The sequence below is a fragment of the Scyliorhinus canicula genome, chromosome 11 (genome assembly GCF_902713615.1).
Source record: "Scyliorhinus canicula chromosome 11, sScyCan1.1, whole genome shotgun sequence".
In the NCBI taxonomy this organism is placed as follows: Eukaryota; Metazoa; Chordata; class Chondrichthyes; order Carcharhiniformes; family Scyliorhinidae; genus Scyliorhinus; species Scyliorhinus canicula.
Window position 1 is genome coordinate 126,450,718 of NC_052156.1, and position 20,162 is coordinate 126,470,879.

The following is a 20,162-nucleotide window of genomic DNA, read 5'->3' on the forward strand; positions in this document are numbered from 1 at the left end:
TTGGCTAAAGTGGGCTGGGAAAAAAGGTTTGAAGGTCAGTTAGGAGGGAAGCAATGTGGCAGACTTTTAAGGTGATATTTCACAACTCAACAAATTTATATTCCATTGAGAAAGAAAGACTATGAAAAGGATCCACCATCCGTGACTAACCAAGGAAGTTACGGGTGGAATCAAATTTAAAGAAAAATTGTACAATGCTGTAAAAATGAATGTAGATCAGAAGATTGGGAAACTCGCATGTTCATAAAGTATATTCTAGGATTGATTTTTTTATCTTGAGCAAGGACTGTGTAGGGGGGGGTAAAGAATACGGAATACTCGGCAATCACTATCTCGGACCATGCCCTGCACTGGGTGGACCTGCAGGTCAGGGGGGCGAATTACCAACGCTCGCAATGGAGGTTAGACGTAGGATTGTTGTCGGAGGAGGGGACATGTGAGAGACTTCGGAAGTGTATGCAGGTGAACTATATGGGGAGGTTTCAGCAGCGATCCTGTGGGAGGCGCTGAAGGGAGTAGTGAGGGGGGAGCTGATCTCAATTCGGGCTCACAGGGTCAGGGCAGACAGAGCAGAAATGGACAGATTGGTTAGGGAAATTTACCGGATAGACGAGGAGTATGCGGGGTCCCCGGGGGAGGACCTACTCGGGGAGAGACAGAGATTGCAGGCGGAACTGGGGGTGCTAACCACGACTGTGGAACAACTTAGGAAGGCGAGCGGAGTGGTGTATGAGCATGGGGAGAAGACCAGCAGATTGCTAGTGCAGCAACTCAGGAAGAGGGAGGCGGCCAGGGAAATAAGTAGAGTGGTTGATGGGGAGGGGAGCAGAGTGGAGGACCCGGCAGGACTGACTAAGGTATTTCGGGACTTCTATAGTAAGCTGTACAATTCAGAACCCCCGGAAGAGCCTGAGGAGATGAAAAGGTTCCTGGACGGACTAACCTTCCCAAAAGTAGACGGGGGACTAGTGGACGGGCTGGGGGCCCCGATTTAGAGCGAAGGTGGTATTGGGGGGCCTGAAGGCCTTGCAGTCGGGGAAAGCCCCCGGGCCGGCTGGATACCCAGTAGAGTTTTACAAGAAGTTCTCGGAGATAGTGGGACCGGTCCTGACTAGGCAAGGGACAGAGGGACCCTGCCGCCGCCGATGTCGCAAGCCACCATCTCACTGATATTGAAGCGGGACAAGGACCCGGAATCCTGTGGGTCATACAGGCCAATCTCCCTGATCAATGTGGATGCCAAGGTCCTGGCGATTAGAATTGAGGACTGCGTACTGGAGGTGATTGGGGACAATCAGACAGGGTTTGTGAAAGGCAGGCAGCTGACAGCTAACTTGAGAAGATTGCTTAATATGATCATGATGCCCCCGACGGGCAAGGAGGTGGAGGTAATGGTGGCAATGGACGCTGAGAAAGCCTTGGAGTGGGGCTATTTGTGGGAGGTGCTTGCACGGTTTGGGTTCAGGGAGGGACTGGTTAATTGGGTCAGACTATTGTACCAGGCCCCAAAAGCTCACGTTAGGACGAACAGGATAATGTCAGATTATTTCAGACTACATCGCGGGCGGGACCAGACAGGAATGCCCACTCTCCCGTTGCTGTTCGCGCTGGCCATAGAGCCGTTGCCGATTGCGTTGAGAGCTGCGAAGGGGTGGAAGGGAATGACTGGGGGGGGGGCGTGGAACATAGGGTCTCTCTCTATGCGGACGACCTGCTCCTGTATGTGTCGGACCCACTGGCCAGGATGGAAAATATACTGGAAACATTGAGGAAGTTCGGCCGGTTTTCAGGCTACAAATTAAATATGGCCAAGAGTGAGATGTTTGTGGTGCAGGCAAGGGGCCATGAGAATAGACTGAAGGAGCTACCATTTAGGCTGGTTGAGGAAAGTTTCCGGTACTTGGGGATACAGGTGGCACGAGACTGGGGCAGGTTGCATAAGTTAAATTTGACGAGTGGTGGAACAAATGAAGAGGGAGTTGTGGAGATGGGATGCACTCCCGCTGTCATTGGCGGGGAGGGTGCAGACTGTAAAGATGATAATCCTCCCTAGATTCCTGTTCATCTTCCAGTGTCTCCCGATCTTTATCCCACGGTCCTTCTTCAAAAGGACTGGCAAAATCATCATGAGCTTTGTCTGCGAGGGAAAATCACCGCGGGTGAAGAAGGCGATGCTTGAAAGGAGCCGCAGCGAGGGAGGACTGGCATTGCCGAGTCTGATCAACTACTACTGGGCGGCTAACATTGCCATGATATGGAAGTGGATGGTGGGTATGGGGTCTATCTGAGAGTGAGTGGAGACGGCTTCGTGCAGGGGCACCAGTTTGGCAGCGCCGGTCACGGCTCCCCTACCGTTGTCGCCTGCCAGGTACTCCACCAGCCCGGTAGTGGGGGCGGCCCTGCGGATATGGGGCCAGTGGAGGAGGCATGTAGGGGAGGTAGGTGCGTCTGTCTGGGCTCCAATATGTGATAACCATCGATTCGGCCCCGGGAACATGGATGGTTTCGAACATGGCGGCGGCCTGGGGTGAGGAGGGTGGGAGATATGTTCCTGGAGGGGAGCTTTACGATTTTGAGGGGCTTGGAGGAGAAATTTGGGCTGGTAAGGGGAAATTACTTTAGGTACTTACAGATGCGGGACTTTGTATGCAGACACCAATAGGGATCCAGGACACAATAGTCTCTAGAGGAGATGGAGGAGAGGGTAGAGTCTCGGATATTTACAAGGTGCTCATGAAGGGGAAAGAGTCCCAGGCGGAGGAACTGAAACTCAAATGGGAGGAGGAGCTCTTGGCGGGGAGATGGAGGACGGGCTGTGGGCGGAAGCCCTGAGTAGGGTAAACTCAACCGCAACATGTGCCAGGCTCGGCCTGATTCAATTTAAGGTCATTCACAGGGCCCACATGACGGTAGCTCAGATGAGCAAATTCTTTGGGGTAGAGGACAAGTGCGCTAGGACCAGCGAACCACGTTCACATGTTTTGGGCATATCCTAAGCTTAGGGAGTACTGGGAGGGATTTGCGGGGGTCATGTCCCGGGTGCTGAAAACAAGGGTGGTGATGAGTGGGGATTTCGGAAGACGCGGGAGTCCAGGGGGAGAAAGAGGCAGATGTTCTGGCCTTTGCTTCCTTAATAGCCCGGTGGCGAATACTGCTGGCATGGAGGGACTCAAAACACCCGAAGACCGAACTATGGCTTTCAGACATGTCAAGTTTTCTGGGTATGGAAAAAATTAAGTTCACCTTGAGGGGATCTGTACTGGGGTTCGCCCGAAGGTGGCAACCATTCATTGACGGCTTCACGGGAGAGTGAACAGTAAGGTGGTTGGGGGGGGGGGGGGGGGGGGGGGAGATTAGAGTCGAGTAGGAAGGATAAAAAGGCGGGTAGTGTCTGGGAGAAGAGCGGGCATGTGCAGTATGGTTTGATTGAAGTATTGGTTTCGCGTTGATGTTTGCACATTTCTGTTATCTGTAACTGTTTACAATGCCAAAAAATACCTCAATAAAATTGTTCGTAAAAAAATATGTTAGTATGCAGATACAGCAAGTAATAAGGAAGACAAATGGAATGTTGGCCTTTTATGCAAGGGGAATGGATTATAAAATAGGGAGGTTTGCTACAATTGTTCCGCGCATTGGTGAAACTAAACCGAGAGTACCAAATACAGTTTTGATCTCATTACTCAAAGAGAGATAGACTTGCATTGGAAGCAGTTCAGAGAAGGTTCACTAGGCTAATTCCTGGGATGAAGGGGTTGTCTATTGAGGAACGGGTGGGCCCATGCACACTGGTGTTTGGAAGAATGAAAGGTGATCTTGTTGACTGTTAAAATGCTGGACTAGAGGGCGGCACAGTGGTTAGCACTGCTGCCTCACGGCGCTGAGGACCCAAGTTCGATCCCGGCCCCGGGTCACTGTCTGGTGTTTGCGTGGGTCTCACCCCCACAACTCAAAAGATGTGCAGGGTAGATGGATTGGCCACGGTAAATTGCCCGTAACTGGGAAAACAAAAATTGGATACTCTAAATTTATCTTAAAAATACTGCTGGACCAGACTACATTTGTTAGGATATGGGACAAGAATCCTAAACATTTTTTTAAAAATGAAAACAGTGAGGAAAGTATACTTCACTCCAGGACTGAGTTCATTGACAAATAGGGATAAAATATATTAAAACAACTTTATTATTAACACAGGATTAGACTATATTAACATCACAGAAAATAGCTTACAATTAACAGTTAAACGATTCTTAACACAAAAAAAGAAGCACTGCATCTTCTAACTGATACCTTCTCTATCTCCAAACAAGCAAAACCCATTTAAGGTCAAAAGCACTTTGCAAATACAGTTAGCACACACAGGGATATATGCTGTACATGAATAGAGATTTCTTGGAAGACTGTTTGAAGCAAGAGAAAATGCCTTTCAGAAAACAATCTGCAGACCTTGCTATCTGTTTCAGATAACTGCTTAACCTGGCAGCCTTTGGCAAAAGCTCCTGCTCAGCTTAACACTCTCAGCAGACTAAAAGTTAAACTGTCTGCTACAGACCTGGCTCCTCCTCTTAATTACATAATCTCAAACCGGGTTATGACCATCTCACCAAGGCTAACATTCGCCCCTCAATTATCTAAACCCCAGGAAACCTTCAATAATCAACACAATTCCATTAAGCCTCTCCTTGTAAGCAAACACATGATTGGAATAAATGATGATCTGAGTTTTACAGCATCTTAATTGCAGCCACAGAGCCTGGTTGCCTTAACCTAGATTCTACTGAAACAGATGTATATACCTGAACTCTGGATTTTAAAAACATTACTACAACATACATAAAATACAATACATATATATATATATATATATATAGATATTATGTATACATATATCAATTTATTGCACTCCTTTCGTAACACATACAAGATTCTGAGGGGATGGGGGCTTGTCAGGGTAGATGCTGAGAGGATGTTTCCCCTCGTGGAAATCTAGAACTAGGGGGCAAAATATAAAAATAAGCGGTCTCCCATTGAAGATGGAGGGGAGGAGATATTCTCTCAGAGCTTGCTTTGTCTTTTGGATTCCAGAAGAGCAGTGGAAGCGGTGTCATAGGATATGTTCAAGGCTGAATGAGACAGATTTTTGATTGACAAAAGAGTCCAGCGTTATGGGGGCAGGCAGGAAAATGGGGTTAAGACTGCAGTCTGATGAGCCATTATCTTATTGAAAGATGGAGCAGGCTCAATGGGCCAAATTGCCTTTTTCTGCTATATCTTATATCTGAAGCAATTACTGCAGGTATTTGATATTTTATGGTTGGCTATTACTTTTCCTACTCGTTTCCAGTACCCCTATTCCTGTCGTTGATTCTTGAACTCTTTTTCTCTATTCCATGCTTGTCTATCGAAGAATTGCTTTATGCAATGGTTACAGTATGTGACCATATTAGTCATAGTAATTATGGCACAGGAGGCTATTTAGCCCACTAAATCCATGCCAGCGATCTCATTCTATATTAGATCAGTTATTTTCTTCACTTTAGCTTGTACGGTTTAAAGAATAAGAAATAAAAGACCATGTATTGAAAAATCATTATCTGTAAATATTTCTAAAGGCCGATAATTTAAACATTTTCACATTTAAGTGCAGCTAATCTATGCCATATCTTCTGTTTTGACTATCCATTTTACTGTTTTCATATTTTTATCAGAATTATGAGAAAATCACCAGTTTAGCAGACAGTGCAGATCACAAAATAAAGGCCCATAGCTCCCTGGTACACCAGTGAACCATCCTATAGAGGTGATTTAACTTGCCCAACATCGGTTGGCTCTGCTAGTTTTACCCTGATAGTTACTATGGAAGTGTTTTATAAAAAAAAAATCTTAAATTTCCACTTAAAAACAATCCAGCCTCCCCCCCCCCCCCCCCCCAGTGGACCCCCGCCACCTTGCTGTTTCAACCACTTATCTTTCATTGTCCTTTTAAACCTCCTCTATGGCAGCTAATGCCATATAAAGGAGGCATTTCTCTGCCCCAGTTACTTCATGCTGATACAGTCGTGGGTGCGCTTCATCGCTCCTTTCTTGCCCAGCCTGAGTGAGGAAGGTCGCGCGAGACAGGGGCTTTGGAATCCCAGGGTGGGTAAGTCCATTGAGAATGGCAATCTGAGGAAGTTACGGGACAAAGAGGTGAAACTTTTTTCTCCAGTGCTTGTAAGGGTTTTGTGCAATTTAATTTCAAATTGATATAAGCCCAGAGGACAGGTTGGTAAATATTGGATTTCATATATAGATCAGAAAGATTGTTATTTTCTGCCATTGTGAAGCTTTTGAATGGCCGAAGTAAACAACAGAATTAAGCTTAATGGCTACGATCATTAATCAGAAAGACAACAAAGTAAATTTGAATACATTGTAATTGTGGAGTTTCAGTTATATATTTCAGCTACACATTCAATGAAAGGTTGCCTGAAGTATGAAGCTTTTGAATAAAATTTGTTCATGGGATTAGACCGTCACTGGCAAGGCCAGCATCTATTGCCCATTCCTAGTTATCCTTGAGAACGTACTTGTGAGCTGGTGCCTTGGACTGTTCAGTCTGTGTATTGTCATGTGAGAGTACCTTTAAGAAATGGGTGTTTATCAAATAGCTGTAGTGGGTGTACTTTTAAGAAATGGGTTTTTATCAAATAGCTGCAATGATGGCAGAGTGGGGGTGGAGCTGGGTTTTGGTCTGTGGCTTTTTACTTTCGCTTTAAGCAAAAAGCTGGCGTATGTCTGTGTTTTGGTTTTGTTTTCAGAGTTGGAGCTGCATCCAACCAAACAAGGTGTAATTTTGATCTTTCTCTGCATGTAAAGAATGTCTTCAGATCTCTTGCTAATATAAAAATGATAACATGCTCTCAGTAGAGAATATAAACCTGCTATCTTTGATAAAGCGGGTATTTGTCTTATGGATGTTGCTAGGAAAGATTAAGGGTTATTTATAGAGTACTGTGTTCTTTGGGGGGAGTATTTGGGTTGATAGTTGCTAGTTTACTGTGTGTTTATAAAATGTTTATAAAGTATTTATAAATGGATTCATGGAATAAACATTGTTTTGTTTTAAAAGTCCTTTAGGTCTCTGTTGCATCACACCTGTAGAATGGGCCCTTGTGCTCCCCATAACCAAAATCTATTAAAAGTTGTGGGTCAGGTGAACTCCATGATACACTCTCTAAACCCTGGCCCATAACAGTGTAATTACACCCAAAGGACAAGGAGATCTAGAATTTTGGCCCAGCAACAGTAAAAGGATGGTGACATAGTTCTGTGTTAGGATGGTGTGTGGCCTGGAAGGAAATGTTTAACTAGTGGTGCTCCCAAGTGCCCGCTATGCTTGTCCTTCTCTGTGGTAGAGGTTGCAGGTTTGGAAGGTGTTTATAAGGGGTATTTGATAAATTGCTGCAAGTTGTATCTTTGGCTGGATTGGACTTGTCCTATTTCTGGAAAGGACCGATATTACCTCAAAGTTGATCAGCAAAGCACCAACTTGCAAATTTCTAAGCAGGCTGTGTACAAGCCATCAGTCTCCCCAAAAAGGACTGCATAGCTAAAGAAATTGACTGCTGAATACAAAAAAATTAGGGTACATTGGACAGGACATAGCTGCACAATTTTCCAATTTGTCAGGCAGATGCCACAGTTGGAGCTGTACTGGAACAACTCGACTAAAGATGCGGCTAGTTTTGGGACATAAGTTTTCTCCGTGCTGCCAGGATGTTGTAGGTCCATAGTCTTTGCTGTATCCAGTGTACTCACCTGTTTCTTTGCCACCGAGTCAGTCACGTTGTTATGGGTCAGACCAAACCGGGTATGGGGTTTCTTCCCTAAAAATCCTGATTGAATCAGGTGGGGTTTTGTGGCAATGGTCATTATTACTGAGTCTAACTTATTTCAGATAAACTTAACTAACTTAATTTAAATTCCCCAGCTTCAGTAATAAGATTTGAATTTATGTGGAATCAAAGGAGGTAGTGCTTTGACCCATGGTATCCATGCTGGTTCTCTGCAGCAGCAAGCAGTTTGTCCCGTTCCCCTCATCGCTTCTCCATAGCCCTGCAAATATTTTCTCTTTGGGTACTCCGTGATACATTCAGGCAGTGTATTCCAGACCCGAAAGAACCATTCCCTGTGCATAAAAAGTTGTCTTGATGTTGCTGTCAGTTCTTTTCCCAGTCACCTTAAATCATTGTCCTCTGGTTCTTGACTCTTTCACTAATGGTAACAATTTCTCTTCATCTCGGTTTAGACTGCTCCTGAGTTTGAACGTTTTTATAAAATCTTCTCTCTATCTTCTCTAAAGAGAACACCAGATTCTCCAACCTATCTACTTAACTGAAGTTCCTAATCCTGAAACCATTCTCATAAATTTTTTACCTCTCTAAAGCCTTCACATCATTCCTAAACTGCCGTCTGCAGAATACCACTTCACGATTCATCTACCACTTGTTTTTAAATTCTGCCAGCCAGTCTACCTTCTCTTGGTTTACCATTACTCTCCTCATAGTTCATAAAACTTTCAAATTTTGAAATTATGTCCTGCGCACCCAGGTGTAGGCTGTTCAAGAAAGGTCGTGGTCCTCGTAACAATCCTTGTGGAACTCCAGTTAGGAAAAATAACAATTTACCACAACAGCTTATTTACTGTACAAGGTAGCAATTACTCATAAGGGATTGGGTAAACATGTTGTGGGTTCATTTATTAAGACTAGTCACGTGAGAACAGTTATACATAGGTACATAGGCTCTGCTCAAAAAAAAGTGAAACTAAGATTAAATCACATGGTACCCTTTTAGTGATGTTTGCTTATATCCCTTAAGGTGTATTACAATAGGAAGTGACAGGAAATGTGAGAGTTATGGTAACAACCAGTGAGGGTATATGTTTCAAAATCATCTCAGTGGAAGTAATTCTGCTCCACTCTACCAACAATGGTGTTGACTTCTCCTTTCATTCTCCTATCTCCAGAGACTTTAGTGGACAGAATGCTACTAATGTGGTATTGTCAATATGCTTGGGTTAGGGTGTGTTTCAAGTAGAATTTTCTGAAACTTAGAGAATTATTGGAATGAGATGTTCAAACAATTGGTGAATTTCAACACTTTGCTATCTGGCAAGTACGTGATAAATAAAATACTGTAGTCCTCCGAAATGGTACACTGCATGTTTTTCCAAAATTACATCCAAAATTAATTTTGTCTCAGGATATGGCAGTCCTTTCATTTCATCTTGCATTTCTTCTGTTAATAAAGTAAAGACATTTGGCTGATATGCAAGGAGAATTACCGTCTGGTAGACATAAATCCGCACAAAGTGCCAAAAATTTAGAGTGGCATCAGTAATTGTATGTTTCGTATAAACTCATAACTTTGGTTAAATCAGTTGCTGAAGAAGAATGCATTATTCCCAATTCCTTGAGCCCATATCTTGCCTAATAACCTTTTGTGTGGCACTTATTCTTTATTCTTTTCCTGGACATCGCTGGTTAGACCAACAATTTTGCCCATCTCTAATTACCTTTGACAAGGTGGCGGTGAGCAACCTTCTTGAACCATTGTAGTCCATGTGGTGCAGATACACCTAAAGTGCTATGATGGAGGGAGATCCAGGATTTTGACCCAGTGGCTTGGAAGGGAAACTGTAGTTGGTGGTGTTTCTATGCATCAGCAGCCTGTGTCCTTCTAGATGGTAGAGTTCGTGGGTTTGGAAGGTGCTGTTGAAGGAGCTCGTTTTGCTCCTGCAGTGCATCTTGTAGATGGTACACACTATTGCCACTGTGCATTGGTAGTGAAGGAGTGGATGTCGAAGGTGGATGGTGCCCCAATCAAGCAGGCTGCATTGTCTTGGATAGTGTTGAGCTTCTCGAGTATTGTTAGGACTGTACACATCCAGGCAAATGCAGTGTTTTCCATCACACTCCTGACTTGTCTCTTGTAGATAGTGGGCAAGCTTTGGTGAGGCAGGAAGTGAGTTTCTGCAGAATTCCCATCCTCTGGCCTGCTCTTGAAGCCACAGTACTTTATGGCTGTTCAGTTTCTGGTCAACGGTTATCCTCCGGGTGTTGATAATGGTACATTCAGTGATGATGGTATGCTTCAATGTCTTCCCTTTCATTAAAATTGTAGAATTTTTAAAAAATCACAATCCTTTAATGTAAGCATAATTGAATTTTCTGATAAAAGCTGCTATTTCACTCTTTGCAACCACCCCACTCTGCCCTGACAGCCTCACTCTGTTCCAGGGTGGCTGCATTCATTTTAATGAATTTGCAAGCATAGACCAACAAGTCTGCATTATATTTGTTCAAATATGTATGCTATGCTGTACATTTAATTTGCGGTATATAGTTACACTTATTTTTCTCCCCCCCCCCAGATCTCCAATGCATATAGTGGCCACAAGTAAAAGTTTACATTCCTATGCTCGTCCTCCTCCAACTGTCTCAGAACGTGAAACTAATCTCTCCACGAGACATTGGGAAGAACAGACCACTATAAAGCGAGAAAGGGTATGTTTGTTTAACATTGTCAGACTTAATTTATAAAAATACATGATTGCCGTGCCTGTGTAGGTGAGAGAAGTGATAATATTGATAATGTAAGTTTTTCAATATTCATGCCCGTTATAGTTCTATACGTTATAATTCATATGCATTGTGCTGTCTGCGAAAGCTTTCTAATTTGAACTGAGAATTGACTTTATCCAGGAACCAAAATACCTGGCAAACCAGTTGGATGGGAAAATGCCATGATAATATATACCTACTTTCGCTATTGATTTTTAGTTTCATTTGTGGAGTCAGTGAAAGAATAATAATTTTTGCTTTATTTTGCAACAGGCAAGCAGTGAATCAGAGTCAGACATCTTCTGTTTATCATCTTTGTCAGATGATGATGAACTTGGCTGGTCCCATTCGTGGCCGCAAACTGCATGGAACTGCTTTATGAAAGGTAAAGCTTTCGAGTGATTTGTTAAAGTTAAGACTTTTATAATCACTATAGGAATGCTTGTGTGTTCAGTATTGGATATGAAAATATGATATAATTTTAGCAGCCACAGTATTTTTTTTATATTAAATATGTTCACTCCAGAATTTCTACTTGTATGTAATCTAATTTTATTTGCTGTTACAGGGACACGTCTGCGCTTCCAGAAAGGTGATATTAGAGACTGGCAGGATGTTGAAGAATTTGCAAAACTGGAAATTAAGACTGAGGCTGAAAAAGCTTTGAAAACCCACACACAGAAGGTGGTCATTTTTTACTTGTTTTGTCTTAAAATTTAGAGTTTATGGAAATCAGGTGGAATGGATTTATAGTTTCACAATGTAAAACCATTTGTGAAAAATATATGAATTTATTAATGTTCTACTGGATAATTAATCAAGCATTGATATTCTATTTTTAAAATATGTCAATATCCCAGACCAATAGTGTTTGTCAAGGTATTTATCTTTGTGTGGTTCACTTCTATCTTAGGAAACTAGTAACTTTTAATTGCTAAGTTATTCTTAGTTTTAGTTCTTTAATCAAGGAAATAAATTGTGTGTGCTGCACTGAGATACATACTGTTGTCCCTTTTACACTGATCGAAGAAGACAATACGTGCTTGATGTAGTAGTAACATTACTGCTCTGGGAGAAATCCAAACTTTGTGTGAATTCTGCTTGTGTTTTTATTTTTAGTTAAAAAGCTGATCAGTGCAATCTATGTAATAGCTTAGTGTTTGAGGCAATTTTACATAGGCTCAAACTCCATAGGGAACCAACTTTTGGAATTTTAAATTGGAATCATCGAATCCCGACAGTGCAGAAGGAGGCCATTTGGCCCATCAAGTCTGCACTGACACTCTGAAAGTGCACCCTAACCAGGCTCCTGCCCTATTTCTGCAACCCCGTAATCCCACCTAACCCGCACAACGCAGGACATTAAGGGGCAGTTTAGCATGGCCAATCCACCTAACCTGCACGTCTTTGGACCTATATTATATTTGAAATGCCTAAACATATAATATTTTAACAGTGAAATTATAATTAGCGAATCATTATCGTTTAATCTCTGATCACTACTCTCCAACATGAATGTGTGACTTTGGCGTGGTGGGTGGAAGTACAGTCTATTTAAACTACACTTTCTGGCCGTAGAAATAAAATTATTGAGAGTAAAATGCATTTTCAAAAGTTTTCCATTGCATTTTTTGTTTTAGGAGTTGAATGCTAGGTTTGTTTATTGTGTTTATGAAAAGTCTTTCTCCCTCACTACAGAAGCAAAAAATGATACTTCTGATTGAAAAGAAAAATTCAGGCTGAAGTATAATTATTGAACGTTGAGTTTATTTACTTTGTCTATATTTTTCCCACACACTACAGGATCAACCACCGTTGGTCATTGATTATGGTGGGAAATAATTGTCTGTCTTTAAGACATTTCTGAGATCAACTCAGTAAAACAGCATTGTTGGAAATATATTATTTTATTCCGGGAAGATATTAGTAATAATAGGGATTAAGTATGAATTTGAAATCATGACTTCTGGGATGAAAATAGGGTTATTTTTTACCTCCAAACCTCTCCCTGATGTGGATGTTTTGAAAGGTCCTTTGGGGAAGAGATGGAGAAAGGCTTACCTTTGAGAGGAGAATAGAAAATATATTTCTGGTGTAATAAACATTTTGCAAACATATAATTCCATCAACCAAATAATTTTTGGGGCCTCTGCAAAAATTCATTGCACACTGTCACAGAGAGAAGAGTGTTCAGGAGGGGAAGATGTTTTGTTATTGAGCTGAATTAATATTTTCTCTCAAATGTGTGATGTTAAAATAGTTTATTTTGTTCCAAAGAAATATCGATATGGATCTGACGGGTTAAAGCTCGTGGCTCATACAGAAGCAGTTTCCTTTGGACGTTCCATACTGAAATTAACCTTTGACCCTGGCAAGTCGCAAGTTGGCAAATTGACTGTAGAGTGCAGATTGGATCACCCCTTCTATGTGAAAAATAAAGGTTAGAAATATACCATCAGTATTATAATTATTTTATTTGATGATTGCTAAAAGTGTAGTATATACATAAACTACTTTTCTGCCAAAATACAGATTTTTTTTCTTTCTTTAAAAAAATACAGGGTGGTCTTCCTTTTACCCCAGCTTAACAGTGGTTCATCATGGAATTCCGTGTTGTGAAATGGAAATTGGAGATGTTTGTCTACCTCCTGGGCATCCAGATGCCAACAATTTTGATGATTCTGGAGTATTTGACACATTTAGGAGGTGATGAAGTATATTTGACTCTATGTTTTTTAGCTTTAATATAATGGGTCTGAAATTTTAGAAATAGAATGACTTGCACAAGAAATAAGTCATGTCAATATGTAAAATTATAGAATTGCCTATTAAGAATGTATGAGATTAATATATTAAAAACAGGGACATTTCTATAATTATCATAAACTGTTTAATTCTAAGTTAATTATTTCATTGGGACCAGATAATTGTCAGGTACAGCTGGAATTTCACTTCCACTGGATTATATAGAGTAATGTTGCTGGCTGAGAACCAAAGGCAGGTATTAAAATTCAGAGAGCTAATATTTGTGCCTTTAACTTCACAGTTGTTCTCAAGTTAGTTTGAACTGTTACAATATTACTTTATTGTAATTTGGAGCAGTTTTGATGCAGTGAAATTATTGCTGAGTAAACAATTTTTACATTGAAGGCTAGTTAAAGAACTGCAAAGTCTGTTCACCTAAAAATGCAGTACTTCGGAGCAGTGTGCTGTGCCACAACATGATGGGGTGTGCATATATACCAATTGTTTTTCCCAGGTGCTGACTTTTGATCTTGGCACATTCCTTTAGAGAACTACGAAGCTGAGGGCAGGCTATTTCTCGAAGAAGTGAAGGCAGTTAAATTAGTGATTTTTTTTTTTTTTTCACATTATAATTGTTGCATCTTGGGGAATATTAACTGAAGCCTTTCATTGGCTTATCTGCTATCCTCTCAGACTAATTTTGGGTAAACCTAAATTGAGAATCCCTTTCAGAACAGATTTTTGTGAAACAAAATGAAAAGCTGGGTATTTATGGATGTGTAAACATTAACGATTTTCCTGTACATTATGTGCAGAGGTGTTTTTTTTTTGCAAGTTTCAATACACTGTATCTTTATTTGTATGTGATTGTCCAAACATGCTTTACAGTTTATTGTACTTTAAGGATCGGAAGGTGTTATATTTAGATGGAGGTTTATTTTCTATTTGAAAACATCGTTTTGGCTGTAATTATTTTTCCAAGGCTATTTGCATTGTTTAATTTTCACACCCACCAACCATAAGAATCTTCTCAATTGGACAGTAGGTTGTGTTTAAAGATCCAAGAGCCAAGGTACTTTGCAACTTTTTTTTGAAAGAAAAAAAAATCAGCTCTTTTTCTACTTTTTGAGTAAAAGTTTGTTTTTTAAAAAGTTCAGATTTTTATTTGCCCATGTACTTTTAAAATATTTGCCACAGATAAAACCTTATAACATTTCTGATTTATAAATGAGGGTTACAGCTTAGTGCAAGGCACAGTTTTCATGAGCAATCATGCCTCTCTCGCTTGCATCTTCCTTCTGGCATTTCCTTTGTTGATTGTCCTTTCACCTTTTCTGTGAGAAAACGCTTTTGCAGTAGTATAGTAGGAAAATAAATAGAATTGCTTGCACATTGAAGTTCCTCTGTAGTAGATTTTAAGGAGGTGGAAAGCAAAATTGGCAAGGGTATAATTATAATGTGACAAGTATACACAAGCAGTTTTCAAAATAAATAGGGACATGGGGAATTTATAATTGGACAAAATATAATGGGACAAAAATTCCTTTGTGCATGTGTATAGATCTGGTAACTCCTTCCTATACTGTTACAAGTAGACAGTGAGAATGTATGATCTATGAGTAAATGTCCCAGCACTACAACTACCATATATGCTTAAATTCTATTGCACTAGCTGTAGCTCAGTTGATATCTCAGAAAATTGCCTTGACTGAATTATTGCAATTTTCAAGCCAAAAAAAATGGGGGGGGGGGGGGATTTGGTTTTATTGTCACGTGTACCGAGGTACAGTGAAAAATATTGTTCTGTGTACAGACCAGACAGATTGTTCCATATATGAAAAAAGATAGGGTTTAGTACTACTCAGTAGAGATGATGCGTGGAGAGATCAGTTCAGTCTATAAGAGGATCATTCAGGAGTCTGGTAACAGCGGGGAAGAAGCTGTTTTTAAATCAGTTAGTGCGTTTTCTCAGATTTTTGTATCTCCTGTCCGATGGAAGAAGTTGGAAGAGAGAATAACCCAGGTGGGAGGGGCCTTTGATTATGCTGCCAGCTTTCCCAAGGCAGCAGGAGGTGCAGACAGTCAATGGATAGGAGGTGGGTTTGCGTGATGGACTGGGCTGTGTTCACGATTCTCTGTAGTTTCATACAGTCTTGGGCCGAGCAGATGCCATTACCAGGATGTGACATTGCTAAAATTAATCATTATTCCGGGGCGGCACTGGTTAGCAGTGGTTAGCACTGGGACTACGGCGCTGAGGACCCGGGTTCAAATCCCGGCCCTGGGTCACTATCTATTTGCAGTTTGCGCATTCTCTCCATATCTGCATGGGTTTTACCCCCACAACCCAAAGATGTGCAGGTTAGGTGGATTGGCCATGCTAAATTGCCCCTTAATTGGAAAAAAATAATAACTGGGTACTCTAAATTTATTTTTTTAAAATCATTATTCTTTGTATAAAAATTATCTAAAGGTATATTAATGTTCAGGCTCTTATAACATTTATTTCAAGTTCAGTATAACATTCCTTGTTGCCAAACCGGTTTATCATGACTTATCAGACAGGTGTAAATTAGCATTCTATTTGAGTTTCCCTGCATATAGCGCAAATCTATCATGTAACTTTTTAATTCACTTGGATTTTATGTTCCTTTACCTTGCCCGTCAATCATTCATGCTTGATTCTGTCGCTGTGAGGAGAAGCAGTTTAGAGACATTGCACAGCTGCAAAAAGGTAAAGAAGAGAGTAACTTGTCAGCTGTGGAACAGGGTGCACAGATGTAAGATTTTCAGTAAAGTAGATAGAAAGACTGATTGCAATTTGGGAAATAGAGAGTTAGAGTTGGTTGGAAAAAGAATTTCTCTGCATTGCTGGCTAAGAAATTAGGAATGTGAAATTGAGGCACCGTTTCTTTTTCGGTGATCACTTGCTGACGAGCATGATTGTCCACCTAAGAAACTCTGTTCCTGGCATGGGTTCTGTTCGTTCTTGCATGGCTGATGAGTCCGATCCTAGAGCCGCATCTTCAACCACGCACCTGGCAGGTGTTTCTGGGAGGTGGGATCGGCCCTTGGACTCGTAGATTGCTGGTATTCCTTTTCAGCCTGCTTTTCACAGCCTTTTCTTGCCGTTGGGTGTCCTTGAAGAATTCTGACCCTTCCATCAGTAGGTTCATCCCAGGAGGTCTCTTCTGAGCAAGAGTCTCCCAGGTGTTAACGTTTATGTTGCATTTTTTTGAAGTAAACCTTCAGGGTGACTTTGAAGCAATTTGTCCTCCTCTTGTTCGCTAGCTGCAGCACCATCAATGGTGGGAAGGTGCAGTTCCAGTCTGACCATATTATGTATACTATTCCATGACTTGTGTAGATACAAGAAGGTAAAACGAGGAAGGGTTAACATACAGATGATAAAATTGTAACAGTAATAGAGAAATTTAATCAAAAAGATGTATGCACAGATACAAAGGGGGGATATTCTCTGGCCTGCCCACACCGTGTTTCTTGACGGTGGGAGGTGTCCCACCGTTAGCTGGCGGCGGAATCTTTTGGTCCCGCGATTGTCAATGGTATTTCCCATTGAATCCACCCCATGGTGCTGGGAAGCCTGTGGCGAGGTTGCGCCGTTGGCCGGACCATCCAATCTCGTCGGCGCGAACATTTTGAAGATCTCGCCCAAAGATTTTTAATATTCAGTTACTCAAGCCAATGCATGACAAGCTAGTGGGAAATTCCCTATTTGTAATAAATTGTGAATTTAGTAAAACTTATTACTTTGCACTGTATTACAGCTATGATTTTACACCACTGGATTCCTCTGCTGTTTATGTGCTGAGTAGTATGGCTCGCCAACGTCGTGCTTCCCAGACAAGTGGAAGCACCAGCAGTCCAGACTGTGAAAAATCAGAACGGATCATGGGCTCTGTGCCTTCTGGATCACCACACCTGCCTTGTAATTCATATAATGCATCCAGTAAAAGTCTAACCTCAGGGACCGCAAGCCAATTGAGCACCACTTCTCCCACAAATAACAAATGCAAGAGACCAATGAATGCCTTCATGCTCTTTGCCAAAAAGTATAGGGTTGAATACACTCAGATGTACCCAGGAAAAGATAACAGGTTAGTAATAAATAAATTTCAATTATAAAATTGGTAGATTTTACAAAATAAAGTAAAATCATATCATAAATAATTATGTTGTTTTAATTATTGATATTTTTACAATGCCCTACTTATTTCTATTGTGATATATTCTTGCTATAGCAATTCTTGGTTTAGTTTGTATGTTAGTGGGTAGATAGATGGGGAAACAAGACTGCTGGACCTTTTCCAGTTATACTTTTTGCATTTCATATAGGTAACTTTCTAAGACATTTTGTGATACCACAGATAAAAAATAACTGTTCAAAAGGGCTAATAAATATAATCTAGAGTTTTGTGTTTTATTCCTCTCTCCATTCATGGTTGTGGCGAGAGGATAGCGATGAGTGGCCGTATATCTATTTCTACCTTTCTTTGTGCCTTCTAAATACCCCTCTGTCTCAATTTCTCTGCCTTTAAAATATGCGCTACCTATAATGAGTATTCTCCAAGCACCTGACAAAAGAGTTTGCTATTGGGGAAACATTGATGTAGCATTACATTTCACCAGAGGCCAATCAGTTTAGTGTTCATTTCCTTCTGATAATCTTTATTATGTAGGCTTACATTAACACTGTAATGAAGTTACTATGAAAATCCCCTAGTCATCACGACCGGTGCCTGTTCGGGTACATTGAAGGAGAATTCTGAATGTCCAATTCACCTAACAAGCATGACTTTCGGGACATGTGGGAGGAAACCCACGCAAGCAGAGGAGATCGTGCAGACTCGGCACAGACAGTGACCCAAGCTGGAAATCAAACCTGGTACCTTGGCGCTGTGAAGCAACTGTGCTACCGTGCCGCCCAATCTGGTTAATACTAAGGTGATGGGCTCTTTCAGGATCACGTAACCTACACAGTGGCTTTCATGTCCACAGAATTTACATCCTTAGTCCTCACACTGATGAAGAGTTGCTGCCTTCTGACCTTGTCATTATCCAGTTGTGTTTCATTGGCATTCAGTGTTAAAGGTTTGGAATCAGAGTGACATAAATGATCTGCACCATTGCTCCTCAAAATGGTGAATACTCTTAAGGACTACTTAATATTGCTGACAAGCAATAACCTTACACATGTTGAACTTCAATGGTATTCCTTGGATTTGCAGATGCTATGTCAATAAACAGGTGCCATGAATGTATCAAAAGAGCTTTGAAAGAAAACTTGAGAATTAAAAGTCAGTCACCATCAACTGGTGCATTCTCCATGGTAATGCCTTAACTAATCATACAGTACAGAATTGATGTTCCACTGACTGTATTCTTGTGATTGTCCTGATGAGTGCAAGGCTAAAAGCTTCGACAAAATTTCTTTTTTCAGCAATACAAAAGTACTTGGTGAATCTATTTAAGATCATGGGCAAATTGATTCTGATGGGATACTAGTTTTCATTATAAAGCCAGCAACTTTTTTTCATAGAATTTACAGTGCAGAAGGAGGCCATTCGGCCCATCGAGTCTGCACCGGCTCTTCCCAAGCCCATACCTCCACCCTATCCCCATAACCCAGTAACCCCACCTAACACTAAGGGCAATTTGGACCCTAAGGGCAATTTATCACGGCCAATCCACCTAACCTGCACATCTTTGGACTGTGGGAGGAAACCGGAGCACCCGGAGGAAACCCACGCACACATGGGGAGAACGTGCGGACTCCACACAGACAGTGACCCAAGCCGGGATTCGAACCTGGGACCCTGGAGCTGTGAAGCATTTGTGCTATCCACAATGCTACCGTGTTGCCCTAACTTGTGTCAATATTGAAACCTCACTTTTGCTTTTCCATTGTTCACAGTATGAATTCAGGAAGTACTTAATGTTTTCCAATGTAAACGTCTAAAAATTCCAGCCTGAAATCATTGCATGACAGTGTATTCATTGACATTTAATTTCAAATTATCATGGTCATGATTCGTCTTATGCTGGAGTATGTGGTCCACAATCTTGTAATTTTGTGAGGAAACCAGACGTAGACTTTTGGGGCCCCAGTTCTCCTTCTTGGCGAGGCTCCTACAACATGCTCTTGGGGGTTGAGTCTTTCCTGCAGCTGCTCCCCATAACAACCAAAGCTTGCGGGTGTGCTAATGGTGGCTCACTGGCTGCTGCTGCTGGTTATCTGCCTGGCCTCTACTCTCGCACTTGTTGGACCAGTTGCCGGACTCTAATTCTCAGACCTGGCCTTGGGTTCGAGCCAAGTCGTCCCGCTAGCTGCTGCTCCCTAAAAACTACGATACCGGTGCTTGCCTGGTCTTCGCACCTCCTGACTGCTCACCCTTTGGCTCTCGCTCGGGTGGCCGAGCCTCTACGACCATGGGTGTGCTGCTGGATACCTGCTTGACTGCTGCTGGCTTGGCCTCTGTACTTTGTTTGCTTGTCCGCCTACCCTCCTCAGCCCTGGCCTGAATGTAGAGTCGCCTGGCTGCTCGACGACCGGTGGCCAGCACTGACTACTGAGCTTGCTGAAGGCTTTGCAGGCTCGCACCCAGATGTTAGGTTGGTGACCTGACTTTTACCTCGGGCTGCCCACCGGGCTGAATGTCAGAAACTTGGCTGCTGCTTCACTCAATGCAAGTCCAGAAACGTCACACCAATTCATGAAATTTGTGTCTGAACTGCTCTTAAATCTCCACCACCTCAGCATCTGGCAAACGGTTCTCCTGCTCTAAA

At 41.8% G+C, this 20,162-nt stretch overlaps 1 protein-coding gene across 4 annotated transcripts in view; it reads left to right on the forward strand.

Annotated features, from left to right (window-relative positions):
• The window catches only part of hbp1 (HMG-box transcription factor 1), a 61,631-nt gene that overhangs the window by 24,192 nt on the left and 17,277 nt on the right, over positions 1–20,162 (forward strand). For all 4 annotated transcript variants that reach the window (XM_038811342.1, XM_038811339.1, XM_038811341.1 and 1 more), the window contains 6 exons: positions 10,421–10,553; positions 10,884–10,995; positions 11,179–11,294; positions 12,888–13,050; positions 13,172–13,316; positions 17,144–17,473. In XM_038811342.1, the coding sequence (XP_038667270.1) occupies positions 10,421–10,553; positions 10,884–10,995; positions 11,179–11,294; positions 12,888–13,050; positions 13,172–13,316; positions 17,144–17,473 (999 nt within the window). The remainder of the gene's footprint in view (positions 1–10,420; positions 10,554–10,883; positions 10,996–11,178; positions 11,295–12,887; positions 13,051–13,171; positions 13,317–17,143; positions 17,474–20,162) is intronic.